The sequence below is a fragment of the Blennius ocellaris genome (genome assembly GCF_963422515.1).
Source record: "Blennius ocellaris genome assembly, chromosome: 5".
In the NCBI taxonomy this organism is placed as follows: Eukaryota; Metazoa; Chordata; class Actinopteri; order Blenniiformes; family Blenniidae; genus Blennius; species Blennius ocellaris.
In genome coordinates, this window is record NC_137654.1 from 28,642,124 (window position 1) to 28,669,970 (window position 27,847).

At 46.1% G+C, this 27,847-nt stretch overlaps 1 protein-coding gene across 3 annotated transcripts; it reads left to right on the forward strand.

Moving 5' to 3' along the window:
* Positions 1 to 265: 265 nt before the first annotated feature.
* Positions 266 to 27,694, forward strand: asb8 (ankyrin repeat and SOCS box containing 8). Of its 3 annotated transcripts, XM_080496495.1 has the most exons (14): positions 266 to 524; positions 1,422 to 1,617; positions 1,720 to 1,824; positions 12,077 to 12,148; positions 16,323 to 16,419; positions 16,565 to 16,677; positions 17,033 to 17,197; positions 17,279 to 17,427; positions 18,105 to 18,198; positions 18,310 to 18,429; positions 19,288 to 19,437; positions 19,660 to 19,848; positions 20,960 to 21,065; positions 23,709 to 27,694. In XM_080496495.1, the coding sequence occupies exons 2-14, from the start codon at positions 1,489 to 1,491 to the stop codon at positions 23,939 to 23,941; spliced, it is 1,722 nt and encodes a 573-aa protein (XP_080352621.1). In that variant the 5' UTR covers positions 266 to 524; positions 1,422 to 1,488; the 3' UTR covers positions 23,942 to 27,694. The 3 variants fall into 3 exon arrangements, with proteins under 3 accessions (XP_080352621.1, XP_080352620.1, XP_080352619.1); XM_080496493.1 differs by lacking the exons at positions 266 to 524; positions 1,422 to 1,617; positions 1,720 to 1,824 and adding an exon at positions 6,192 to 6,239; XM_080496494.1 differs by lacking the exons at positions 12,077 to 12,148; positions 16,323 to 16,419; positions 16,565 to 16,677; ... (6 more) ...; positions 20,960 to 21,065; positions 23,709 to 27,694 and adding an exon at positions 2,587 to 4,762.
* The last annotated feature ends 153 nt before the right edge of the window (positions 27,695 to 27,847 follow it).

Below are 27,847 nucleotides of genomic sequence, written 5' to 3' on the forward strand. Positions count from 1 at the left end.
GCAAGATCAGGAGATCAGCTCTGTTGCCATGGAGACCAATGGAGAGGCAGGCACACAGATTTTCTAGTTTTTTCTCTTTTATTTTGTCATTTATTTGCTTTTTTGGTCTATGGATGTGGTTTTGACCGAGGGTCACCCCCACCAACGGACAACCTTGTCGTGAAGGTGGTTGACCTGACGCACTCTGAAGCGTCCCCGGTATGCAGGCCCGTGCCCGCGCGCGCGCCGCCACCGTCGTTATTTCTGGACCCTCGGTTGAGGCGTTCCTTCCTGCCAAAACCTCACACGCGACATTTTACCAAGTTACTAGAAGTTAGCGGTTGATAGTAACTCGCGAACTCTTAAACCTCCTCTCTCCTCCCCTCGCGCGCGCTGCCGCCCCTTCGTGCGCTCTCGAGGCGGAGGGCGTGGCCGCGGCCGGTGACGTTCCGTGTTTATGTCGGAGCGGAGCCGCAGCCGTCAACAACCCCACCGACAGACCTTCAACAAAAAAAAAAGAAAAGAAAACCGTGGAGAGCAAAACGGTGAGTGACCGGCGCTCGTGCGTCGGTGATTTTTCCGACGTGGCGGACGTGTTTGAGGCCGCTGTCATCTCGTAGTCTCGCGCCGACGAGCCTGGATTGTCCGCTCGCGTCTCGATGCTAACGTTAGCCTTAGCGGCTAACCCGCCGCAAAAAAAGGCTGGAGTCCGACGAATCCGCGGGTCGTCGTTCCTCCTGCGGCCGTGTGTTGAACTCGACGAACCCCTGGCCTCCCTCGCGAGACGATCCGACCTCCGTCCGAACGAGATCCGCGTTCAGATCGTCTTCCTCCTCCGTCGCGGACGGGATCGTCTCTCCCGGCGGCAGCTGTACTGTCATAAACATTATTATTTACTGCTTCCTGCTGTTGTCCCACCGACTTTAATTAAGAATGCCTAAATACCCGTCGGCGCCGGGTACTGGATGACGTCACGAGGAGACGTTTCAACGAGCCCATTTTCGGATCTCTTGTACAAACAAATCTCACAAACAATAGTTTGATTAATTAATAGTTCCAGCTCCTCGAGAAGCTATTAGACTCGCTTCATTTCATAGCAAGGCATAGAAAGACATTTCTTCCCCTTTTTTTTATTTTTTTCAATTTTATTTCTATATCACCAAATCAACAAGTCATTTCAGGGCTCATTTAACCCAACAATTCCACGTGAGTAAGTTGAGGAGACAGTGCAAAAAACCCACCCTTTTAGCAGGAAGGACAGAGGTGGAGACCTTCTTCTCTTCCATCTGGTGTTCTGGATAAAGAGAGAAGCCAAAGATAGGACAGCCGTACAGATGGTGGGTGGAGATGCAAACCCAGATTCGTGTTCGGGTGCAGGTTGTGTACTTTTGTCCCTTTTTTTGGTTTTCAACCTCCCGCTGCTTATCAAAATGTGTTCGCAGTGAGCCGTAGCGTCCCCCCCCCCCCCACCCCCCCCAGGCCCCCGGGTGCCATGGTCCTCAGTCACACATGAGCTCTACTATGTGGTACATCATGCAGAGCATTCAGACCAAATACTCCCTGTCTGAGCGGCTCATCCGCACCATCGCAGCCATCCGCTCCTTCCCGCCCGACAACGTGGAGGATCTGATCCGTAAGGTAAGACCCCCGCCCCACCCCACCCCACCCTGTCCTCCAGCTACACTTTAATGTGATCGATGTCGTCTTGGGGCGTCAGTAATGTGTGATTCTCTCTGAAAGGGCGCTGATGTGAACCGGATGCATGGCACTCTCAAACCGCTGCACTGCGCCTGCATGGTCGCTGACGCTGACTGTGTGGAGCTGCTGCTGGAGAAGGGGGCAGAGGTATGTTATCCATGGCTGGAACACACACACAGACACACACACACACACACACACACACACACTGAGCTCTTTCTCAGATTATACCTGAAGATTAGTCTCCCCACAATAATCTGCATTAGATCGCTTCCTTCTGTCACTAAATGTTGAGCGACAGTATTTGCGACCCCCCCCCCCCCCAAGTTAGTGGACATCTTTTCTTTTTAACCACATGATTTTATTTTTTCTCATATGTGGGTAACTATTTAATTTAGAGTATATTTTCTTGAGCTGAACAGATTTTAAAAGGCGTGAAAGAATATTGGTTAAGTATATTCCGCTGTACTGTGTCCCCTTGTAGTGCAAACTGTGCACACGGGCTGAATAAAGTGCAGTCGTGGTCGACTTCCCTGTGGTTTTGTTCTGGTCGCGGAAAGTGTAATTATGGCCTGAAGTTTGTCGTCTGCATGCTGTCAGAGGGCCTGGAGCTGCTCGTATCTGTAAACAAACAATATTCCCCCTGAATAGAATATTGACAGCTGTTGCTGTGTGTGAATAAGTCGATGTACAGTTAACAGAGGGTTAACGCATAACTCATTGATTGATAATATCAACATTTAACGTCAAACTGATTTGCTCCAACAAACAGCGAATGTCTATTTTGGATTTATGAAGCTACGTTCAGATTTTCCTCTTCAAAAAAACTGCTGGAAAAGATCATGTCAGTGGGATGTGTGAGTGTCCTGGTGGTGTTAAACGTCTCACGGTGCCACGCTCCTCCGCCAGGTGAACGCCCTGGACGGCTACAACCGCACGGCGCTGCACTACGCCGCCGAGAAGGACGAGAGCTGCGTGGAGCTGCTGCTGGAGTGCGGCGCCCAGCCCAACGCCCTGGACGGCAACAAGGACACGCCCCTCCACTGGGCCGCCTTCAAGGACAACCCGGAGTGCGTGCGGGCGCTGCTGGAGAACGGCGCCTGCCCCAACGCCCGGGACTACTACAACGACACGCCCCTGAGCTGGGCGGCCATGAAGGGCAACCTGGAGAGCGTCAAGGTGCTGCTGGACTACGGCGCCCAGGTGCACGTGACCAACATGAAGGGCCAGACGCCCATCTCGCGGCTGGTGGCGCTGCTGGCGCGCGGCCTGGGCACCGAGCAGGAGGACGAGTGCCTGGACCTGCTGTGTCGGGCGGCGGGGAGGTTCGAGATCCGGCGCGCTGACGGCACGCTGCCCCGGGAGCTGAGCAAAGACCCCCAGCTGCTGGCGAGGCTGACCGACATGGTGGCGCACGCCCCCACGCTCCGCTCCCTGGCGCGCTGCGCGGCGCGGCAGAGCCTCGGCATGCGGTTCCTGCCCGCCGCCGTGAAGGAGCTGCCGCTACCGGAGACCATCAAAGACTACCTCCTGCTGAGGGACTGACGGGGCGGAGACGCGAGACGGCTCGTCGCACCACGTTCAGCTGGGAGGGACGCCAGGAAATGCTCTTTTTTTTGTTGTTTTTTTGGTTCAGTGGTTGCGCAACACCTCGATGCGGTCGTACTGTCCGACTGCAGCAAGCAGCAGCAGCAGCGTGAATCCTCAGGAAGGAGAGGAACCGACTTGATTTTGTCGTCGTCATAGGAACGAGCGGCGATGAAAGGAATCGTCCGGCTCACAAAGAGCAGCCACCCTCCTCATGCGCATCATTTGGTTTTTACTCACAGTTTCATCGTGTCTTTAACTTATGTCAAAGTGTTGTTAGCTCGCCACGCCAGGGTTTAGTGGTTTTTACTAGAGTAACACAGTGTTTATGGACGAGTCACGACAACCGTCGTTCCCACGCAGGGCGTTCGGCCGTCCCGTCAAAGGAAACGCGTCCCGACGCAATGTTTAAAAATAGCTCGACGTGGAAGAGCTATTTATATAGAAGCAACCGATAGCCGACTACATGTGAACGTTCAGTTCAACATATTTTCTTTTTTTTTTCACATGGTATTTCACCAAATTCTCACATTTCTGGAGACGCTGATAAACATCATGGCGTGGCCTTCAGTATTTTTTTAACTGAGGTGCTGTTCTTGTGTTGCCAAGGAGGAAGAAAGTTGTTGTTTTTCTTGGTTTGTTTGTTTTATAAATATATAGTTATTACTATTATTAAGACTTATCGATGTTTCCAGTCTTAACTTGGAGCCTTTTCGGGGTTTCAAGGGTGCTCGCTGGTCCAACGTTTTACGTTTGGCTTCACATTCAAGTCTAAATGTTAGAAGTGTGAACTGGCATGATTTTTTTTTTTTTTTTTAATGTTTTGTCCGAAAAGAGATTCGCTAAACCTGTAAAAATAAGAGGTGGTTTGAGTCAAATCGGACCATTTCCGTGCTTGATTTTTTGGTTTGTTTGCCTGTTTTACGGATGTGTAAAAAAAAAAAAAGAAAAAGAAAAGAAAATCTGATTTCTTGAGAACGTGTCTTGTGTTTTTCTTTTTGAAAACACTACAAGTAAATGCTTTCACTTTTTTTTTGTCCTTTTTGTTAAGAGCATACGTCAACTATGTAATAAATGTTAATTTCACGTCGACACGTGACATTATCAGGCTTTATTTGCTCTTCGTGGGTCAAAAACAATGAATGCAGCTAAAGTCATAGCTCATGGTCTAGAAACCAAAATCAGATATAGAATCGTTGTTTTTAGTTGCTCTTGTGCTTTTCTAATGCAAAGTTCCAGTAACAAAGATATTAATTAAAAAAAATAATCAATACGGAATTTATTTGCATGTTATTTCAAAGGCTGAATAAAAGAAATAGTTCCTAATGAATCCTTCCCGCCAAAACGGTTTTATTAAAGAAAATGTGGAGAAAAAAATATTCTCTCAAATTCTTCAACACAAAATACAGTAAACGTATTTTTAGCACGTTCAATTCTCAAACGTTCCATTGGGGGTCCCCCTTGCTTTGTCTCTAAAATACATATATTTCTGCTTATAACAGGCTCTAAATAGCATGTTCACGGTTTCCTGTATGAAAGATCACTGTTATCTAACATACTGATTGGAGATTTCATCAGTTCTAAACGAAAAGTATGTGAAGTAAAAATATCCACACAGAAAAAAAAAACCAACAATAAAACATGCAGATTTCATCATTTCCACATTGTGCAGTTTGTGATATTAAACAAAACATATAACATTGATATATTACACCTATATAACCTTGTGTTATATCCTGAAGTACATTTGAATCAAAATGCACCAGATTCTTCTTCTTGGCAATATAAGATTTTATTGTCAAAGTAATCACTAATAACACTTTTAACAAAAGCTTTATTAATCCTCATCATCTACAATGATCGCTACTGATCGCAATGTTGGACTACGTGAAGCACTTAATTGTATTTTACTCTTCATAGTCAATTATCTTGATCACTTAACCCAAAAGACCCCAAAAAAAACAAAATCTACTATATAAATACAATGAGCAAGATAGATTGTGTTTATATATGTGCAGTCATAAAATGAGCTTTTTAATATCAAATGCAGACATATAAATCAGCATTTTCAAAAAAAAAAAATGCATAAATGAAATAATTGGTGTTTTCCAGAATTCAGTACATTAAATAAACAAGGCACTGAAAAGTAAAAATTATTCTCTCAAAACACACAATTTAGAATTGAATTCATTTTAAATGTGATGGAGACACTTAAAAAAACTCCACCATTTTTAGCTATTTGGATATTGGATCATTGGAGCTGCATTCAGAATCTGCTGTGTCTGTGTGAGCTGGACTGGCTCCGCCCACACATGCCCATCTTGGGAAGACGAGGAAGTACTTCCTCTCGTGGTGCCATGTGCCAGAGCAGAGCTGGTTAGTTGTGGGAGGACTCAAAGGGGAGGAGCCAACCTTGATTGTGATTGCGAAACCCTGATGACACTATATAGGGTTTGATTTCTGATTGGTTGGAGCAACACACTTTTTAAAACCTGAAACAAGCCAGGGAGAGAGAGGACACACTTTCTTCACTTCCGGGGCGTCACTCCTGTTGTGGAGACGCATATTACTGTTGCATAACCATTAAAAAGTGAATTTTGCATATGATGATCTCTTTACATTAACCTGACATGCATATTTTTGGACTATGGAAGGAAACCTACACGCACTTGGAGAACATGCAAAATGCCGCCCCAAACTGAATATTGTTACTGATCAATACACTGTTATGAGAGAGATAATGAGGTGATAGTGTTTGCAATTGATCTGTTTTTTTTTAAACCTGTAAGAAAGATGCGGTTTAAAAATAAATAAACACACTGGAATTTGCTGAAAGCCTGCTTTGATCCACATGTCCGAGCCAACGTCCAGATCTCGCGAGATCTCCGGAGTTCCCGCGAGATCTGGATCTCGAGGGGAGTGTCAAATTCCAAGAGAGCGGAGCGGAGAGGGGAGCCACGGAGCGGGGCGCAAGGGTGAGTTTGTAAACACTTTAATAACCTTTAAATTCACCACACGCCCGTCGCCTGCGCCGTCACCCACGCACGGCGGGTCTCGTCCGGGTCCCGCGTCGGTGTTTCCGCGTGTCGCAACTTGGCGCGTGCTCGATTGTCAAACTGTTTGAAAGCTCCATTCGGACCCCGAGTCTCGGGTTTTGCACTTCCAAGTGTCACTCCGCTAACCAACTAACTGCTGGCTTTTATTCCACTTTTACTCTTCTTTTTCTGGCCTTTCACTGTCGGATACGTGATAAAACACACTCCTTCGCCCCGGGGGGTGACTTCACGGCGGTTGTAGCGCGTCGGTTGTCACGTCGGACCGCGTTAATAACACTGTTATTGGCCACTTTGCGAGCGTGCGCTCGGCCTGTTGTTAACGTTAGCCACCGCGGCTAGCCATTAGTTTTGCATGCAGGCAAAAAAAAAAAAAGGAAAAAAAAATTGAAAAAAAAAAAAAAAAAGAAAGTTGATTTCGGGGTGTTTCGTTTTGACCAATGAGAGCCACTCGGCTGGAGTTACTGACAGGGTCCGGAGCTGTGCGGGCGGTAGCGGGAGATGACTGACGTGCTTCGCAGCCAATGGCCGAGGAGGATAGGCGGGCTCGTTCCGGGAAAGGGCGGGGCTTCGGCTGGAGGTAATGGAGGCTAAAAAAGACAAACCTCTGCAAGCCAAGCCAGCGTTGTCTGGAAGGAGGAACTGAAGTTTTTCTTTGGGAATTAACTTTCACACCGACCCCTTGTTTTCTTTTCTTTTTCTTTACATGCTTGATTCCCTGCCAAAATGTGTTTTTGGCGCAAGTTGTTGTTAGGGAGAGTTTTCCTTTCTTTCTTTTTCTTTTTCTTTTTTTCCTGCAAGGAGATCCTCAAAAGAAGTCAATGTCCCAAGTCATAATGATATCCATACTGTTGCAATGTGAACTGCTGAACGCCCCACGATCCGGATCCCCATGCATGTCAACACCTTCATTAGGAATGTAGGTCATGTTTTTGGCAGGGCTGTATTCATTCCATCACATTGCGAAGCGTTACACCGAGGAAAGAAAAAAAAACTGCAGCATGTTGTGTCCCAACGAGCCTGACCCAGTCACTCCGGGAAGCGACATACCTGCGAAAGTTGCATGCAACTTAAAAGTCATCTGCAGTGAACCGACGCAGGTTTAACGAAATGCATCGAAGCTTTTAGTTTATCACTGCTTTGTTAGTTCGTGGTTGGATCTGTAGTGTCGGTGGGGTTAAGTAGGAGACAACACGTTGTTTTTGCAGTTTTTGTTTCAGGAAAAAAAAGAAGTTTCACGAAAACGACGGCTGGTGTCACGAAACCGCACACACACACACACACACACACACGTGCAGCGAATAATAAGCTAAAGACGTTAGCAGTGGCGAGTACGCGGACACCCGTGTGGAGAGATGGCGAAGTCGGAGTATTATTCCGCGTGATTCTCAACCGTGAAGCGCCCACGTCCCAGGAGAATGTGGTCGGGGAGTCATGACACCCTGGAGGGAGTCATGGTTGTTATTGTCCATTTACTCTTCACTACACATGTGCATTAGCGGTGTTTCTTCCGTTCACACTGGTCGGAGTTCCAGTGATTCCACAGTGTTTTCACAAAGTTGCGTCTTCGGTGGCTCCGAGCACCGTTGTCGTGTAAACGGGCCCCCGAGCGAAGTGGCGAAGCACAGCACCAGGCCATACGATCCCCTTCTTCTTTTGAATTCGTCTCTTGACGGACCTCCGGGCTTGTTAAAGTTGCTCGCCAACGTCTCCGGGGCGCAACAAGTGTTTCTGGTTTAATTTTAGAAAATCGCCCCGGCGGTGCATCCTGCATTGTCCGCTCGCTCGGCTCGGTTTTAGCTTTTCGGCCTTGTTTGCTATGCAGACGTGGATCTAGGATTTCATTTGTTCCGTTTGCTAAATCTTGTGTTCACGTTGCTTACATAAATTGGTTGTTGCACACGCCCGTCCACAACCCAGATCTCAGGTCTCAATAGCTCACCTGTAATCCAGTATTATTTATTTATTTATTTATTTTTTTTAATCGCTATTTCTCTATTTCGCTCTCTTTCTCTTTCCCCGACCCCTCCTTTGCTTCTTTTTTCTTTTTGTGGGGTCTCCCATACCCTCTGGCAATATAAGCCTCAGATTCCACAGTCAGGGCTGCAGTGGGAGCTATTAATACAGTTTGTTTAGTCAGTTTCCTAGCAGGCTGCATCAAACACTGGACGGCTGTGGCTGATTATAGCCGGGACTTGTTCCCCTACACCTGCTGAGTCGGAGAAATCCAAGTTAACGGTGGGACTTTGGCTCCGGCTCAATGAGAGGAACAGGAATTGGTCCACTTTTCAGTGTTTGTGTGTCACCTTGGAAGGGAAAACAAACGTTTATCAGGCCTTGTTTTGAATATGAATGACGTTTATCATGCTTGCTTCGGTATTTATTGTGTGCATGAAGCAGACGCTTTGCAGCGTGCAGTAAAACCTCACACTCTCTGCTGTTATCCGACAATCCAAATGGTGATTTAAGCGGGTCAATTTCGCTTAGTATCCAGACGAATCTTGCCTAAGATCGCTGATTAAGCTGCAGCTTTTGAACATTTTTTTCCTTCAGGATGAATTGTTTGACCACAGAGTGTTTCTGAGGAGGAGCTTTTAACACATCTGTTTTAATCGGGTTAAGGATATTGGTTGGGTAAAGCTATGGACACAAATGACATTTTCCAACCCTGTCATCACAAATTTATTGTGGACTTTCTGCAAAAAAGAATAAATAAATAAATCGAACCCCGCATTTCACGAAGGTGCCAGCCTGCCAAGTTAATGTCTAGCATGTCTTGAGTGAGATGTAAACCCCCAGAAGTGTGTTCCCACTCCTCACGCCAGATGTGCGCGTTTCCCCACTCGGTCCACACCCTCGGTATAACGAGCTGGACGGAGGAGCTCGTTTGCAGACACGTCTCTGTCCAAATACGCTCAGTGGATTGGTAGCACTTTGCGAGGAACCTTACACTGACTTGCTGCCTTTCTCCAGAGCATGGGAGGTCTGCATGAAAAGAAGAAGAAAAAAAAGATCTGATTGCTTTGTGGATTCTCTGACCTGTGCTTCCCCCCCCCCCCTTGCAAATGTTAATGCAGGTTCCTTTCCTCCAGCGAGGACGCGGTGCTGAGAGACGCAATAGTCGGGGCCCGTTTTCAGGCTCGGCGTCATGGGAGAGCGTCGTATTCCAGCGCAATGCCTCAGTAATCATGCGTTGGCTCCGGGGCGGCTGTCCTCGGCAGAGGAGAGATGGGGGGAAAATGTACTGACTTCAACTTTGGGAAAACTTTCAGACATTTATGCCTCGCCAAAATAATGAATAATCCGTCCCACTCAATAATCTCAGACGACGATCTGAACCCGCGCAGTCGGTGCTACGGAGGTTACTGTGGTCAGCGCCTCGGTAATATTGCAGTAATTAACATTTTTAATTCACGTCGCTTTCCAGCTCGCGGAAGAAGTGCATGCTTTAAGCTTTTTAGAGCAACATCAACGTGATTAAACGTGATTAGTCGGGTTTGTACGTTCAAGATAAACAGCAAAAAGTACCGGGGCTGCCACAGTTAATCAGGATCTTCAGAGCAAAAGTTTGAGAGCTGAGTGAAAGAATATGAAGGACCGGTAAATAATAAACGTCATACGACATGGATTTCTGCTCACAGTGGTGTGGACTTGTGCGAGGAGCCGCGTTTAATAAAGTATATTCTTATGTAACAGAGTCGTTTGTAGTTGTATACATCACAGAGTCCTTGATGGATCTTTGTCGTTGCTGCACCGTCAGTGGGATAATGTTGTGTAATAGCTGCCAGACAGCAGTTTGGGGCAGCTGGGAGTGTTGAAACATTAATGCCCATTCCCTGATTTAACTTTAATGAGTCATTTTTCGACATTTCCCACCGTGAGGCCCGTTCAGCTGTGCGGCAGGACTGCAGCTATGGTGTTTGGCCGCTTATAGAACAGGTTTGCTTTCGTCTCTGCCAAATCGGCAGAAACGAGACAGAAGCATGTGCGCGTATTGACAACGGCATTTTCTGCAAAGGAAAGGAGTGTGTTGTTTGGAGTTGTGTCGGATAATTTGAGTGTGTCGAGGGGATTCACTTTTCCAGATGGCGATGTTGTTATTTTCCTCAGGTTTTTTTGCAGTTTTTCTATTTTTGTCATCTCACAAACAATGGATCAGAAGAAGCAATTAGGGGGATTATACTTGAATCAAGCCGCGAAATACAATGAGCCTGTTTACGTGCACCTTAAAAAAAATCTGATTATCATCCCATTTCTGTCGATTTGTTCAAGTGATAATGAGATAACAGTTCTCCCCTGGTACTCGCAGTGTCTGGACGCATGTGTACCCCTTTATCTGATGCGCTTTGTTCTTTTACATCCGCGCACGTGTGAAACAAATAATAGAAAACAGAAGTGACTTTAGTCACGACGTGAAGACAAAAGGCGACAGAAAATAACGTGCAGCTGCAGAAAGTCACCAAAGAGCCACTTAGTGGAGTGAAGAGGAAGATGAATTTCATGTTGCAAGAGATGAAAACCATAGATTATTTTTGTTATTTTTTTTTTAAATGGAGCCGGAGGGTTTGCAGAAAGTTGTCCAAGCACTTGTTGTTGTGTAAACGTGGACGCCCAAAACAACAAGTTTTTTCCCGTTTTCACTCTAAAATTAAGTTAATTTGATTTCAAACTTTTAGTCCTTCTACCCCCCCCCCAGACCTCCATCTTCCTATTTACCAAAAACATTACTGTGAAGTCCTAAAAGGAGCAGTGGGCCGGTTCCCAGGTCTGTTTCTGTTCTGGAGCGTAGGAAGTGAATCACAATGGCCGATTTGACAACATCAGAGTAGGAAAAGCCTCCATAAAGTGCGTCCTGGCATAGACTTTAGATAACAACAGCCCATTATAAATATATATGTGGGCTGGAAATAATTCTTGCTTTTCAAATATAATGATAATAACAGTAAATTGGTGCCGTTTTGTGGACTTATTCGGCCGTTACATCAGAGTCGGATAGCGAGACGGTGTCACACACCCTTTGTTATCGTTATTGTATGAAAGCACCAGTTCTCATACCGAAAGTGTCAAACCCTCAGTGGCGTTCGTGTGATGAGTCGTGTTATGAGACCTGAAGTTAGTCGACGGTGTCTCTGTGCTGAGGAGGAGGGGAAAAAAAAAAAAAGTGAAGCGAGAGAAGGTAAGGTACACTTTGAGGTCAGTCTAAATGTGTTTGTTCTCCGGATTCACGTCAGCAGTTGTTAGAAAGTGAACTTGACCGAAAGAGAAGAGACACTGGACGAGAGAGAGAGGGGGGGGGGGGGGGGGTGGACAAGAAGGGGAAAGGTTGCAAGGTGCCGGAGAGGTGAGGAGAGGGAGTGGTAACGAGAGAAGGGAGGGACTGGAAAGGAGACACAGGGAGACGGGGAGAGGGAGACGTCTTTGTGTGAAGCCGCCGCCGCCGCACTCGTCCCCGCCAGGCGGCTCCTCATTGGCCGGCCGGGAGCCCCCCTGTGTGGAGGAAGTATCACCAGGGAAACTTCTCCTCGCTTGCCTCTGTGCGTGTTTTCCCTCCTCGCCAGGGGTTATTTTTAAGAGAGCGCGTTCGGCTTCCTGCTCAGACCCGACGACTTACGAGCCACGGCATCCCCGCGTTTGTTATTTCCAGGGTTTTGCCCCCGTACCCCCTTCCTCCCCCCACCCCCCACCCCCCCCCTCATCGTTCAACCAAAAAAAATCGAGAAAACGCTGCAGCAATGTTCTCCTCCTCTCCTCTCCCGCAGTTACATTGCAAGCTCTTTGCAAAAATGGGGGACGACCGGCCTTTTGTGTGCAACGCTCCCGGCTGCGGACAGGTAAGAACTCCCTCCCTCTCTCTCTCCCTCTCTCTCCCTCTCTCTCTCTCTCTCTCTCTCCCTCTCTCTCCCTCTCTCGCTCGCTCGCTCGCTCTCATGTTCAGGTGTGTGACAGTGTTTGCACTCCACTTGTTCACCGCGAAGTATTACACTTCCTAAAACAAAAGTACATGGACAGTTTGCTGGACGTGAGCACGCTTTGAGTTTTCAAATGTGCAGCAGGAACTCGAGACCAGCGCCGAACGCGGCGGCTCTGATTTACGCGCCGCCCGATTTAGCGGCCGCCGCGGCGATAGACGCTCTCGACGGGTCGCGCCGTCTCACGAGACGGCGCGACCCGTCGAGAGCGTCTATCGCCGTCTCCTTCGGCGGTGAGTCACTGGAAGCGCCGGTGAGTAATCAAGAGGCGCAGTTATTGTTTGGACCTGCCTCTGCTGACTCGGAGCGCCTGCAGACACAGGTTGGAGCGGCGGCGGCGGTGACTCAGCTGAGTGCCGACAGTGTTCTCACATGCCGGGTGGCGCGGTGGATCACCAGGAGTTTGGCTCCATATCATAGGAGATAAAGTTATTTAGTTTTAAAAAAAAATCGGTGATTAGTCCAATTTTTGGGTGTGATGTTTGTACTCGTTCAGCCGTAAAGCATCCTCCTGTTGTGTTCTTGCTCGGAGCAGCGGTCATGTTAAAGCGGTTAAACATGCATGAAGGATAAATAAATAAGTAAATAAAAAAAAAAGAAAGATTTATTATGGATGCTAAGGGTCTCTCAAAACATGTTTCGTTTTGTGGAAGTCGTCGTTAATTCAGCAGGAGCCGGAGCAACAGGAGGAAGGTGTCCAGGCCGAAGGGCTCTGCAGCTGTGCTCTCGGCTCGGCTCGGCTCGGCTCGGCTCGGCTCTGTTTGAGAGGCAAACTGTTGTATAAACAGCTCTGGGATTGTAGTGTGGTGCGAGATGTTTGGCTAACAAGCTTGTCTGTTAAAAACTTGCTCATAATTCTACAGTAGGATCCTGTGAAAACCACAGTTCCTTATTTGCTCTCGTTCAAGCTCCTAATATACGCCAATGATTCACTCTTTGAATTGAGCACACCAGTGCATACAATCTGCATTCCCAAATAGTTTTTTTCTTTATTTTTTTGTAGGAATTACTAATTCACACCACTTCACTTCTCACTGATTGAAGGTTTGTTTACAGTGAGAGGTTCTATTGCTGTCGACGTGCCAGCTGCTGAACATTTGTTCAAATCTCAAGTTGGTAAAACGTGTTTATTTGGCAGAACGGAAAAAAAAATACAAAAACTAATTTAAACTCCAGACCAGGGAGTGTCAAACATGAGGCCCATGGGCCAAAACCGGCCTGCAAAAAAGTTCAGAAAGAACATTTATTTATTTATTTATTCATTTATATATTTCCGCAAATTTCTTAAGAGCGGCCAACACAACACTGAGGCCCGAGCTGAGAAATCAGTGCTGCTTCCATGGAAACTAGTAAACTAGCTTTAGCCTCAAAGCCATGCTGTCCGGGTGAGTTTGTAAAAACACCCATAATGCAACAGCGAGAGGGGAAGTTGTTTTGGGGGGAAATCTCCATGCCATAAAGTTGATTTATGTTGAAATTGTTGTAATTTTCAGTATGTTTTGTGAAAATATTGACATTTTCGTCACGTATACTCGCCACAACAAAGAAAAACCGTAACGATTAAACGTAAAGGTTCTTACCGGACACATTTTTATTCTAATACTGCTATATGTGGAACCTGCACTGGAATATGTTTGACCCCCCCCCCCGGTCTAGAGTTTAGGCTTTAATCCCAGACTCAGTAATATCACCTCTAATATTCAATCGTGTACATTTACACAAATGTAGCTTTACATCTCCTGGTTGCCGTCAACAGTTGTTTACCAGGAAAGTCTGATTCATGCCCGCAATAGGACGAGGATGACTGACGCCTGGCGTTGCTCTGGGTTTTCCTCCTACCAAGTTAACAACAACAATAACAACAGCAGCAGCAGCAGCCCCCCCCCCCCCCCCCCCCCCCCCCACCCGCCCGCCCATCATGGGACGGACAGTATTTATTGCGTAGGGAGGCGTAATCCTAGCCGCCATTATCTCATATGGGAAGATTAGTTGGAGATACTTTCCTCCACAGGCGCGGAGGGACAGATGAGACGTGTGGTCGTATTGGTGACGCTGCCCGGCGCGGCTAAAAATAAGAACGGCCCCGACACTCGACTGTGTTTCCACTTCACTCTCACGACTGAACTCGCGACGGCGACGCGGCGAACCTTAAAAATAGGCTGCGGGCGAATGGCGACCGGGCCGGCGTTGTTCCTCCCCCGCCTCTCCGCTGAATCACTTCTCGAGAGACGAGCGCCGCGGCTCGGAGGATGGAGGTCCATGTGCCGGCACTTCCTGCTCCCCCCCCGCCGACGGTAACCGGGGAGAATCGGAGCTGCCGGGAAACACAGATTACAGTTTCCATATGTTTTACCACGTCCCACAGACACGGAGTGCCGGCAGCGTTTTTGCGGCGTCTATTTTGATTTGTCGGCTCATGTGATATTTGTGTACTTCCACGCCAGCGGTTATTTACACTTCTCCACCAAGTTGGCCAATTTTAATCCTCCGCATGTGCCGTCATCTGTTTGTCTCTGACATGCGAGTTTTCTGACGGTGAAAATACCTTGTTTTGCTTGAACGCGTTTTAATGTTGCTCTGTTGTTGCTAAACACGTTTACACGCTCACTCTTCAGTCGCTCAGGATTTAATTTGAGATTTTCCCGTCTAAAGATCACTGAATAAATGAAGGATTACGTCTGATTTAACCAGAGGATCAATCCCATGATGCATTGCACTTTGACTTACGCTGCAAACTTGATCCCACGTCTATCGTTTTCTTGAAGAACTCAATGCGGGTTGAATAATGCCGCTTGTTGACGCTCTAATCTGAGAACGCACCGTCTCGCACCCCTCCACTGATCGAATCAGAACTTCATTTGGAAGTGTTACAGATTACACTGGTCCCTCGTTTATCGCATGGGTTGCGTTCTAAAAATAACCCGTAATTAGTGAAACCCGCGAAGTAGTTAACTTTTTTTTTTACAAGTATTCTATATGCTTTAAGGCTGTAAAACCCCGTCACCACACACTTAATACACTTTTCTCAGACAGGAATGAACATTTTCTCACATTTCTCTCTTGTTTAAACTCCCAAAGTTCTAACCTTCGTTGATTTTACAACATAAACGTTCCTCTGCCTTTTGGCTGCGACTGCAGGTTCCTTTGTCGGTGCAGAACGTAGACATTGTGGGGTTACATACAGCACTTCAGAGAGACATTGATGTGTATGCAAGTCCAACGCATTTGCGTACACGAGATTACACGGAGATTGATTGACAAGTGTCGGCAGTCACTTAGCCAATCAGGACACAGAATACAATGTGCAGATTCTCCCTTAGCCAATCAGGACGCAGAACACCGTGGGCGTTCATACGCCTTTAAAAGAAAAAAACAAAACAAAAGCATGCAAAATTGCACAAAAACAAACCGTGAAAGGTGAACGGCGTTTTACTTTCAGGTCCACGCTACCAAAGCTAGTTACTCGTTTAGTTCTGTGCAACCAACGCATGGAGTTGAGCTGTTGTCCCGGGTGAAATACAGCATACTTTTATTATTTATACTCCCAAAAGAATTGCTGTCAAATCATTTCTAACGGACTTGTCGTGATGAGCTTGACGCCACTTTTCAGTCAGGAATTCCGAACGTCGGGAGGCGAAAGGATTCCGTGCCGTGCCGACACGTCGGTCATTACAAAACTCGTCCATATGACTGACCCCCCCCCCCCCCCCCCCCCCCCGAGTCTTTATTTACAAATATATGGCCGGCGTGCCGACATTTGAGCCCCATGTCCTCGCGGCTGTGCCGGAGCGATACAGGAGTGTTCAGACGCCTCGCACTGCGTCCTTTGTGGCTCGCCAACAATCGTCACTCTATAGTCTGCATGCGTTGGGCGACATCTTCAAGAGATTATCTGCCTGTGATTACCGCGATCTGATATCTGGGTCAAGGTAATCTAGGCCGCCTCTTCGGGTCAACAGGACACGGTTACGATAACCTGAAGGCTTTTTTTTTTTTTTTTTAATCTTTATCTTTATCTTTATGTCCGCTTGTGCAGAGGTTTACCAACGAGGACCACCTGGCAGTGCACAAACACAAGCATGAGATGACGCTGAAGTTCGGACCAGCCAGAACCGACTCTGTTATTATTGCAGGTAATGTTTCCTTTCCTTACTCGCCATCAGCCGTGCTTCTATATTCAACGCTACGTGTGAATCCGGCGTGACGGCGTTACTTCCAATAGTCGTTTCTGCTCACTGCCCTTTCTCTCTCTCTCTTTTATTGTTTTTCCTTTCCTAGACCAGACACCTACTCCCACTCGTTTCCTGAAGAACTGCGAGGAGGTCGGTCTCTTTAATGAACTGGCCAGCTCCTTCGAACAGGACGAGGAGGAAAAGAGGGCCAAGAACTCGGTAAGAAAAGCTGTTTGAGAAACTCAAGAAAGTTTCATTAAACCACCCCCGAGTTGTGAGGAACTCCTTTTTACTTCTGCTTTTTCTCTCGCTCTCTCTCTCTCTCTCTCTCTTACCTCAAGCATTGGAATCATCAAAAATGAACGTTAAAAATTCCTGCTCTCTATAAATAAGTCGCGTGTCACGGTTTCAGCTACAGCCTCATGTTTCAAGATCATTTTATTCACATCGTTTGGACGTCGTGTTCCAACTCCGAACGCCGCTTTGTGAACCGACGCCCTCGGTGTGACAAAGATCCTCTTCCCCTAATCTGCTGGCGCCGTCAACATATTGTCTTTTATCTCTCCGATCGCAGCACCCCGCGGCCAACTCGGTGGCGTTGGACATGACTCTGCAGACGGCGCTGGACGTGAAGGTGAAGGAGGAGGCGCCGGTGGAGGTGGACTCGTCGTCGCTGGACAGCTACGACTCCGACTCCGAGGCGTCGGACTGCAACAGGGAGCCGCCGGTGAAACACAAGGTAGGACGTGACCGGAATCGACGCAACACGCAGGTGTACGAACTGCCGCGGTCGCTTTAACCACGACCGCCGACCTCGTAGGACACGCCGCCCAGGAATTCGGCGCCGACTCCGACCATCGTGCGTCCGGGTTCCCTCCCGCTACATCTGGGCTTCGACGCACTTCAGCCCACGATGCCGTCTCCCACCTCGGTCATCACGCAAGCGCCGCCTTCAAATCGTACTCTAGGGTAGGTTTCTCTCATTTCTGCTGAACTGCTCTGAAACTGCCTTCACCTCTCACCGTGTTCCGTGATCGATGGCGATCGTCGGTTAAATGTTTGCTCGAATTTTTTAATGTTTTAATTCGGGCTGTCAAAAATGACTTGTTAATCCGATTTTAAAATGCAATCAAGCCGTCTGCAGTGCAGAATGAAAGGGATCCACAGAATCTGTCAGTTTCTCGCTTCTCATTCATTGTCAATGTGCGACGTCTCGCCACTGCTGTGTTTCATTCAAGCTGCTCCCCGGCTCATTTAATAAAGTAGAGTCCCGCCACAAACCGGTTGTCGTGGAACCAAAACGGCGCAGCTTATTTATTATTTCTCACCTCAAATGTTTTCAGAAAATCGCTGAACTGTTTAAGCTAATAAAGAGAAAGTTTGTGACGGAGCCGCCATCTTGGTCTGGTCTGAAATCCAGGAGTGACAGGAAAACATTAATGTGGACAAATGCTTGTTTTGAAAAAGAGAGAAGGTTTTTTGTTTTTTTTGGATCAATATTTAATTGTTATTAATCACAGTAACCATGCGATTACAAATTGTTTTGACAGCACGAGTTTGAACAAAACTGCGCGTATGTTTCTTCGCTCACGCAAAACAAAACCGAACCGCCTGCGTTTCTTAATCCTCCACTGTCTTTTGTTCAGTTCACCAACCAGCCACTACCCCATGATGATGCTCCCCTCGGGGCAGGCGGTGCCGGTGCTCCCCGGTCCCGTGCAGATGCCCTCGGTCATCAACGTAAGACACAACAACAGCCCGCGACTGTTCTCGTCCCGGCATCCGCGGCCGCGCACTCGGCCGTGTTTTTAAGCCCGTATGTGTTTTTGCGTGTCTTCCATGCGACTGCAGCTGGCCCGACCCATGTGCATGGTACCCAACATTCCCGGGATCCCCGGCCCTCCTCTGGGAGGCAGCAGCAGCGGCTCCAACTCCCCCTCCGGCTACAGCATCCACTCGGAGGCCAAGATGGTCAGCGCCAGATTGTGCTATTTTTAATCTCTTTATCGCTTCTTCTTTGTCTCCATCTCGCCCCTCCGGCCTTCCCTCTGCTCGCCCGCTTTGCTCATCATATGACTTCTTCCTGCAGTCGCTTGTTTATTTAACCGTCGCGGCTGAATTTGTTCTAAATTTACGAAACTGCGAAACCACACACAGGGAGTTACACACACACAAGAGCCCGTATTGCAGACTTGCAATTGCGGTTGTTTGTGGTTTTTGAAATGTGTAAATTGATGTCAGCGTTTATTCTGACGGTCTTAAATGGACAATAGCTGCCATCATGAGATTGTAAGGGAGGGGCGGAGAAAAATCTCTCCGTACAAAAACACACATGATTGCTTCTGTATCGACTGATCTTCGTCGGGAGGCACAGAATCGTGTTCATTTCACAGGTGATGATAGGATGAAGGTCATTTTAAGTACAAGGAATCAATTAAAATTGGTCCAGATTGCTGTATTATTCAGTTTATTTAATCGTAATCGTTGGTTGAAATTAGAGATGAAGAAATTTTTTGAAGAACTTAATCTTCTAATTCTCATAAATCCTTGTATTCGGTCACAATTGTTAAAATAAAATGTTTGTGTCCCGCACAATAATCAACGTTGCCCATCCCAGCTTTAGGATATGTAACATTAGAATTCGTTTTCTCACTGAATAAGTGAATGGATTTCATGGATCTGGCACTTTTGCTATCGAGTCGAACTCCGATTCAATCTGTTCTGCACGGATGCACACCGCCACACTCACATACTTTTAAGTTTGGGTTGTATTTTTCTGATTTCTGGGCTTCTCGCTGACGTTTCTCATTTCCGTCGGCGCGCCTGCAGCGTTTGAAGGCGGCGCTGTCGCAGCAGAGCCCGCTGGGACACGGCCTGGGCGTCATGGCCATGGGCAGCAGCCCCATGGTGCCTCAGAAGGCCGAGCAGAGCCAGCTGCTGGTCCAGCATCCAGACGCTCCATCGCCGGCACAACCTCAGGTACTCCATATGTTCGGTCTGGGGAACTTTTGAAACTGGTTTCAGAGACGAACGGGAAGTTTTCAGACGTGAACTCTAAAGCGGGTTGAGTTGATTCAGTCGGTGACTTTGTGACTAAAATAATCCCAACTCTTGACTCATACTTCCCTGTTTCTTTCCTCGTCTCTCCTCCACCTATTGCGTCTGTCCCCTCCTGCCCTCTCCTCCCCTCCCCCCCTCCAGGTATCGCCGGCTCAGCCTACGGGTGGGCGGCGGCGGCGGACGGCAGACGACGACCCGGACGAGCGAAGGCAGCGCTTCCTGGAGAGGAACCGGGCGGCGGCGTCGCGCTGCAGGCAGAAGCGCAAGCTGTGGGTTTGCTCCCTGGAGAAGAAGGCCGAGGAGCTCAGCTCTTTGAACGTCTCGCTGTCGGTGAGTGGGCCGGGAGTGGGCGGGCGGGCGGGGGGGGGTGGGAGGTGGGGGTCGTACCTGGTGACACCGGCTGGCCACACGTGACTCTTGGAAGAAGATTGAAAGGTTAGAGTTAAAGAAGATGGGAAAAGTTGAAGGCGTCGAAACCTGTTTGAACAAATGGGATCGTTTCTGGCCTTAAAAAAGTCGACTAGATTTGAAAACTGAGACATTCCACTGCATTTTTGCACATGAAAGTATCATTAAAATTGGCTTCATATTGAGATCGTAGTTACTTTCGGGAGCTAATTGTGTAGTTTCCACTGAATGAAGCCTCAGCTTGACGCTCTAGCCGTTCTCCTCTTCTTTATCCACATAGACAAAATATCCACAGGAACACTGGTAAACTTTAACAGTTTACTTCTCAAAGAAAACAAACAAAAGGGTGGTACAGATGTCCAAAGGTGTTCCAAGTTACATAAGTTGTCCGTTAAATCCGATCAGTATCATTCATCCAAGGAGAAAGACAGAAAAAAAGAGAGAGGGCGAGAGAGAGAGGTCAAAAAACCGTGCTTATTACATGATTGCCCATATGAACTGAAATACCTGTAAATGCTCCTCCTAATTCCACATTAAATAACTTATATTGCTGCCGTTTTAGATGAGCTTAAATTATTGATCTTCTTAACCAACGTCAATGAGCTGCATTGAGGCTCCTACAAATCGTATTGCAAAATGTCCCAACTTGTTCACACAAGAAAGTTATTCCTCGAACTGCAACGGCATTTAAACTTAACGTTCTAAAAATGGGGGGGGTCAAAGGTCTCGCTCGGGGAAACTCGGCTGTCACCTGATAACCGGATTCTAACCTCTGAACACACGTATGCTTCTCTAACGTCACCGCCGTCTCTCGTTCTGCCAGAAAAAAAGGCACAATATTTTAAAAAACCAAACTAAACCTCCCTAATCCTTTTTAATCCACAACCACCGTCCTCCTACAATGTGTCACGAATTAGTGGCTGAAGGCAAAAGAGGAAATTAGTCACAATTAAGGATGGAAAACTGGATCCGGAGTAGCAATATTTGAAGGTTCGATCGAGTGTTGTTGATTGTTTTTTCCCTCTCTTGTCAGAATGAAGTGTCGCTGTTGAGAAACGAAGTGGCTCATTTGAAGCAGCTGCTGCTGGCCCACAAGGACTGTCCTGTGACCACCCTACAGAAGAAGACCGCCTACTTAGGTGAGCCCTGAACCCTCGTCTCTCATCGCTCCTCTCAACGCCGTTCAGGCTCATATTCATATCAATGCTTCTGGATATATCTCGGAAAATTTCAACAAGCCTTGCAGTAATAGCAAAAGCAAAGCACATTTTAAATATCAAAGCTCTACAGACTTTATACCGTTCTCTGATTTTGCCCCTATTTATATTATTGTACTGAGGTTTGGAGTAGTACTTATAAAAACACAGTAAAACTAATAGTAATGTTGCAAAAAAAAGAGCTATTGGATTAATTCATAAAGTTGTGTTTTTGGACCACACAAACTCAGTATTTTTTAAAATCAAAGATCATGAAGTTTAGTGACATTGTTGAGTTCCAAGCGGTACAGATGTTATATAAAGCAAAGTTACAGATTGTTACCAAGACAAATATAGAGAAGGTTCCAAGATCGTACTGGTTGTTATGAAATACGTGATGAATTCAACTTTAGGACTCAGAAACACAGTAGAACCCTGAAAAGCTTTAGCCCGACAGTTAATGGTGTATAATTGTGGAACAAATTGGAGTTGAAACGATGTCCAACCATCAACCTGTTCAAATATAAATACAAACAAAAGACTTTTGAGATATACAGAGAGGAAGAAATGCATTAGAGGGAGAAGTAGGATCACCTTATATATGCGTGTGTGTGTGTTAATATAGCCGTTTGCAATGTAATAAGTTCTCATTTGCTCTTTCTGTACCATTATAGCATGTCATTTTTTATTGCTACTCATAAGCTTCTTGCTTCAGCCCACTCCTCTTGAGCAGAATGTATACCGCTCAAATAAACAGATAAATATAAATTAAATAAAAAAATATTGATGACGCAAACGGTGAAAAAGCAAAGTCCCGCCTCCTCGCCGGCACAGCAGAGCTTTAGGCAGCGGCGAGCGACACGCGTCTGATCTCATGACATTTGTGGGCGAGAAGCCGCGAGTTCACGAGTGGGAAGGTCAGACGTGTTGTAAGAACGTGCACTGGAGAGACGCGCTGGTGACTTTTTAAGAAAAGGCTGAAGTTAAGTCGAAAGTTGTCATTTAGGCTTGTGGCGCGTTGTTTTTCCACTTTGAGGAAATCACTGGTTGTGTTCACTTTTTAGTTTTTCTCTCTCTCTCAGATTGTCCAGTTTCCTTTTTTCAAACATAAGACTTGCACACAAAGCGACACTGATGGAAGTTCTCTGGTCACACAGCATAACTTTGATCAGAATATCATTCATGGAGCCGATCGAATGAGATGAAAGCGTTTTCACGATGCATTTTAATTGTGTTACCGGCGAATTATGGGATATTGAGTAAACTTAACAGACTGAAAGGTTAATCATTGACATGAACACACATTCATCTACTGATCAGAGTTTTCAGTTTTCGTTATATTTCTGATGTTTTCGTGAGTTGGAAGAATTCCTGAAAATAGCCACTTTATTCTGTTCCATTTGTTTGTGTTTTTTTGTTTTTACTGTTCTTTTCATTTGGTGAAATGTTGGCAGGTATAGTTAGATGGGATATATGTACAGTCACTGACATTTTATAAGTTCAGACACGCAATGAACTTAAACTTGGCGTTGGAATTAAAAATGTCTATCTTTTCTAAATGTTTATGGAATCTAAAATTAAGTTGTTATTGGTTTAACCTGTTTGACTGTTTTTGATGGGATTTACACAGTAAGGGTCAAAATGACCCACAACATAATCTGTCATTTTTTTTTTTGTACATAATACGAGGGTTATCTGCCCCGCCCCCCCCCCCCCCTTCCCACCCTATAGAAAAAAAAGACACCCGCCTAGACTAGCAAAGATGGGAAATATTTGACACAGTACAGGATGATAGAAAAATTATTAAATAAATAGATATTATACCCAGAGTTATTATTGAGCAAACATACTGTGCTTGGACAAAAAGAAAGAAAAAACCCCCAATAATAATAATCATATTGTTGCATCCTGGGGGTCAGTTTCCATGACGACGACGTTCAAAGTCACTGAAATCACAAAATCTTTTAGAGCCGCTCCAAAGGTGGAACTTTATGATAACCACTCCGTTTCCATGGAAACGGGGGATGCGCAACCACTGTGCATGCGCAACACAGGTGTGGGTGTGTACCGCCATTGTTAATGTTTGTGGTGTGTTGTTCTGCTGCGTGCGTGTGTAGAACGCACGTGTGTGTGTGTGTGTGTGTGTGTGTGTGTGTGTGTGTGTGTGTGTGTGTGTGTGTGTGTGTGTGTGTGTGTGTGTGTGTGTGTGTGTGTGTGTGTGTGTGTGTGTGTGGCTTCATTACAAAACAAACAAACCCAAAAATAAACAAAAAAACAAACCTGCATCTTCTCGTGGCCAAAAAACGACTTAGTTTTCAGTGGTTTCAAAAGACAAACATGACGTGTTTTTGCTTGAAACGTAAAGCCGGATTGAACTCTTGACAGGACGTGGAGTTTAGCACAGCCTTCAAAATAAACCGTCAGCATTCATTCATCACATCCACAAAAAAAAAAAAAAAAAAGTCCCATTAGCTGAGCGACGGCTCGGAGCTCTGCGGTACGGAAAGTCCAGATTTCCTTCCAGGTTCAAAGTAAAAAAAAAAATAACAAACGCGTGTTTGTTTTGTTTTCCTTTTCGTCGCGCAGCTGCAGAGGAGAGCATGAAAGACGCCTCGGAGCCGACGGGCTCCCCCGCCCCGGTGATTCAGCACAGCTCTGTGGCGCCCAGCCCCTCGGCGGCGCACAACGGCCTGAGCTCCCGGGCGGCGGCCGAGGCGATGGCCATGTCGGTGCTGGCGGGGATGGGCCAGCAGCAGAGGGCGGAGGGCGGAGCCTCGCACATCATCATGGCCGCACAGTCCCAATCCGCCGGCAGATGATGAGCGTTGCCGCCGTGGCCCAGACTTGGCTCCTCCCACCCCGCCGCCTCCCTCAATCTTCAAGTCTTGATTTTCACCCCTCCTCCTCCTCCTCCTCCTCCTCCTCCTCCCCCTCCTCCCCCCACGTGGAGCCATCATGCTGTGGCCTGGAGCTCAGCAGCAGCCTTCTGGGAATGGACTGAGACTTTTGAGAGCTTCCTGTTCACCTTGCCATAGACTACAGGGGCTGGACTCCAATAACTCCCCCCCCCCTCAATTACCCCCCCACCGTGCCTCCTCCTCGCTCATCATCTCTCTCTACCTTCAACTCTTCACTGGACTGTGGGACGACATCCTGCCACCTCCAGCTCCAGACACGGACCTTCACCTTTCCAAAACGGGTGTCGATCAAATCGCAGAGCAAAGCGACACGCAGGGTTTCAGCAGGGAAAAGTGCCTCCACACACACACACACACACACACACACACACACACACACACACATATACAAACACACACACCCGTCGAGAAAATCGGTTCACCGCCGAGCCCTTCTATAGCGAGCGGCGTGAACACGGACCCAAATAGCTGGGCTCGCGTGCGCCCCCTCATGGCAGAACTGTGTTAAACTGTGTGTGTGAGATCGTATATTTCTGTACATCAGAACATAGCAGTTTGTCTCCTGATCTGATGCATTACTAGCTAGATTGATAGCATGAGACTTTTTTTTTCTTTCTTATCCAATAGGGTGTTATGTCGTTGACACAGAATGTGCAGCTATATATATATATATATAAATGTATATATATATATATATATATATATAAATGATTTTTTTTTTACTAATTGGCACATCCTCTGAGATTTAGAATGGAAGTATGTTTGGGTTGCGAATTCAAATCTGTTTGTTCTTGAGCTGTTTCTTTTAATCACCTGAAGGGAATTTTAAACCTCTTTCACCCCCCACCCCCCCACAAAAAAAAAGAACAAATCAGTGGAATTGTTTTCTCGGCCTATCAAGTAGATTTCCTCCGAACATGGAACTCCTCCTCCTGACAGTGCCGGCCTGCTTCGGGCCCTGGACTTACTGTAACTGTTACTTTCACACTTCCCAGGATGGTTGCACATCCTTGCTGCTCGTTGGAAGTGCGATCCCTCCACCCCCCCCCCCCCCCCCTCCCCCAAACCCCCCCCTTTGCACCATCTCTTTGCTCTTTACCAAACCTAAACCAAGCCATAATGACATGAAGAAACAGGTTCACTTGATCTCCAAAGACCCTCCGGTACTCGTCGTGGGACAGGAAGTAAACAGGCTGACTTGTTACTTTCGCGCATCCATTGACACACGTCTTTGGTTTCGCCTCTCTCTCTCTCTCTCTCTCTCTCTCTCTCTCTCTCTCTTTCTCCCTCCCCCTCTCCCTCCCGACGTCGGATCGTATTCGCCTTAAGCTCATCACCCTGGTGCCTCAGACCCCCCCCCCCCCCCTCCACCCCCCACCCCCTTCCCGGTATCGACACACCGCAGATCAGACCACGAGTGAAACACTCTTGATTCGATGCCGCCGCCTTCAGAAGGATCCCAGTGGAAGAGTTTGGTCAATGGATGCGGTTCTTGTCTGTCACCTGCTGGAGAGACAAAGAAAACACAGCGTCGCTGCCGAAACGCTTTAAAAGGGGGCAGCGAAGAAATAATGATAAAACTTTTTTAGTTTTTTTTTTAAACCCACATTTTGTGGCTGTTTTTAACTTACAGATGTCCGTCTGTAAACAAGCGGTTTGACTTTGTCGCGCTTCCCTTTTTATATTTCTGTCCCTCTCTGTCCACCACAGTAGGACGTCTGTCCAACCAACATGAGGACGTGTCTTTATGCACTAAAGTAATGCAAGTTTGTTGTCGCTTTATATTTCTGTTCATTTTAAATGTTTATATATATATATAAATATATATATATAAATGTTTTTAAACTAATGGTTTCTTCTACCTGTACTGTAAACCTGAATGGGAATCTGCTCAGCAACTTTAAAAGCCTCTGACTGAACCTGTTATCCCACAGTCCCCGCGGTGAACCCGGCTTTTTTTATTTTATTTTATTTTTTTTAAAGTTTTTTAAAATCCTCCACGCTGGCGCTATATCCGGCCGGCAGTCCCTTATAGACGATTGTTCATATGAAAGGAAGATTTAAACTATATTTAGCGTTCATGTTTTTTTTGTTTGTTTTTTTTTTTTTTCCTGCGTGTGTGTAAAGTCGTATCATCTACTCCTCTTCTGTCGTTTCCCGTCTCCTTGTTCTTCTGATCGTACTGATGAGTATAAAGACTAATTCACTTAACAAAAAGGTTATTTTTTTGTTTTGTTTTTTTTGTTGTTGTTTTTTTGTAGCGGTTTTAAAACAAAGAAATTTCTTTCCAGATGACGTGTTTCGACTTTCCTTGTCTAACTTATTTTGTTGTTGTTTTTAAAAGAAAAAAGAAAAAAAAATTGGTCAAATAACAATATTCACCACGAAAAGCCGTGAAAAGGAGCAATTACATTAAAACCCCCCAAAAAAACACTTCAATGAGAAAGTTGCTCTTTGTGTATTAGTGGTTTTTTTTCACACTCCCATTGTTGAATTGATGTTTTCAGAAGTCTCTCCTTATATTGTACATATCTGTACTATACGAATATATTTACTTTTCCATGCATGTCCAAGTGGAATACCATGAACACTTACAAGTGCTGCAGTTTTGATTAAAGAAACTACATCGTAATGAACGCCGTGCTCCTCTTGTCTGCATTTGCCTCCAACATTTTTGAAACGTATGCGGGGATCATATTTGCTTCCTGATAGTGGGCGAGCCCTCGGGGGGGCCTCCGGGGGCCTCAGGAATCCGTCACTCCTCGGTTTAGATGCGGAACTCTCGGAATCCTGGAAATGCGGAAAGTGAGGGCCGCCTTCCAATTATGCTGTTAAATCCAGTTTGCTTTTGAAGCTTGTTTTTGTTTTATTGCAGGACAATGTCCGTCACAGGGAGAACAAGGATCGTAACTTTTTATAAGTGGCCTTTAATTGTAGAGTGAGCAGGCTGGTGGGGTATATTTATTTTTGATTACAGTTTCACTAGAATGTAAAAGTGAGGATATTTTTTTTTTTTTTTTGTAAATGCATCTGTTCATGTATAAACTTTGTGGACAAAGCGAGTTCGTCGTCCCACACAGGATCAGACTGATGAGATTTATTAACTCATTTTGAATTCGATGTCGCTGACGTTTCTCAGAAAACCTGGGACACGCCTGTATTGATGTTTTTTGTTGTTTTTTTTCTAAAAAGAGAAATTGGATTTTATCTCTTCGTCCCTTCAACGCCTGTTATCCCAGAAAACCAGACTTCTGGATCATGACACATGGACGTTCTCTGTGCAGGATACAGCTTTAACTTTTCAAGTTAATGGTGTGGATTCCAGTTTTTAACCTTTGGCTTTGTGAAAACGATTTTACAACCTGAATGATGTTAGATGATATAGACGATGGGCTCAGGGGAGGAAAACTACTTTTTTTCTGAAATTATCATTCATATTTGCAGATTTTATTTCCTTTTCTACACCCAAGGGACTTTATTTCTCTGATGTGTTTCCCTCATTCTCAAAATTACCTTTTACCCCCCCATACATATATTTCTTTGTTTGTTAGCAAAAGTTATTTTTTCCAGTACTGTGCCGCCTCTTTTATTTATGAGACCTGCAGCTTTCACCTAATTCAAAGTGGGATTATAGTTTTTTTTTGCGATCTGCAAAACCAGTAAAATAAAGGACTTTTTGTCTGATATGATGGCTTTGTTCTGTTGTCAATAAAATCCAAGTTTATGACATTCACAGATCAGTTTGTCACGTTTTTATTTGTATTTTATGTATCACGGTGCCAATTACAATTCACTGCACATTAAACT

What these genes read in the sequence shown, in the direction of transcription:
- asb8 (XM_080496495.1), top strand. Translation starts at nt 1,489, where the DNA reads ATGAGCTCTACTATGTGGTACATCATGCAGAGCATTCAGACCAAATAC. An exon ending in AGCCGCCGGTGAAACACAAG is followed by an intron (nt 17,198 to 17,278) that starts GTAGGACGTGAC and finishes CCGACCTCGTAG; the next exon opens with GACACGCCGCCCAGGAATTC. An exon ending in TCCACTCGGAGGCCAAGATG is followed by an intron (nt 18,430 to 19,287) that starts GTCAGCGCCAGA and finishes GCGCGCCTGCAG; the next exon opens with CGTTTGAAGGCGGCGCTGTC.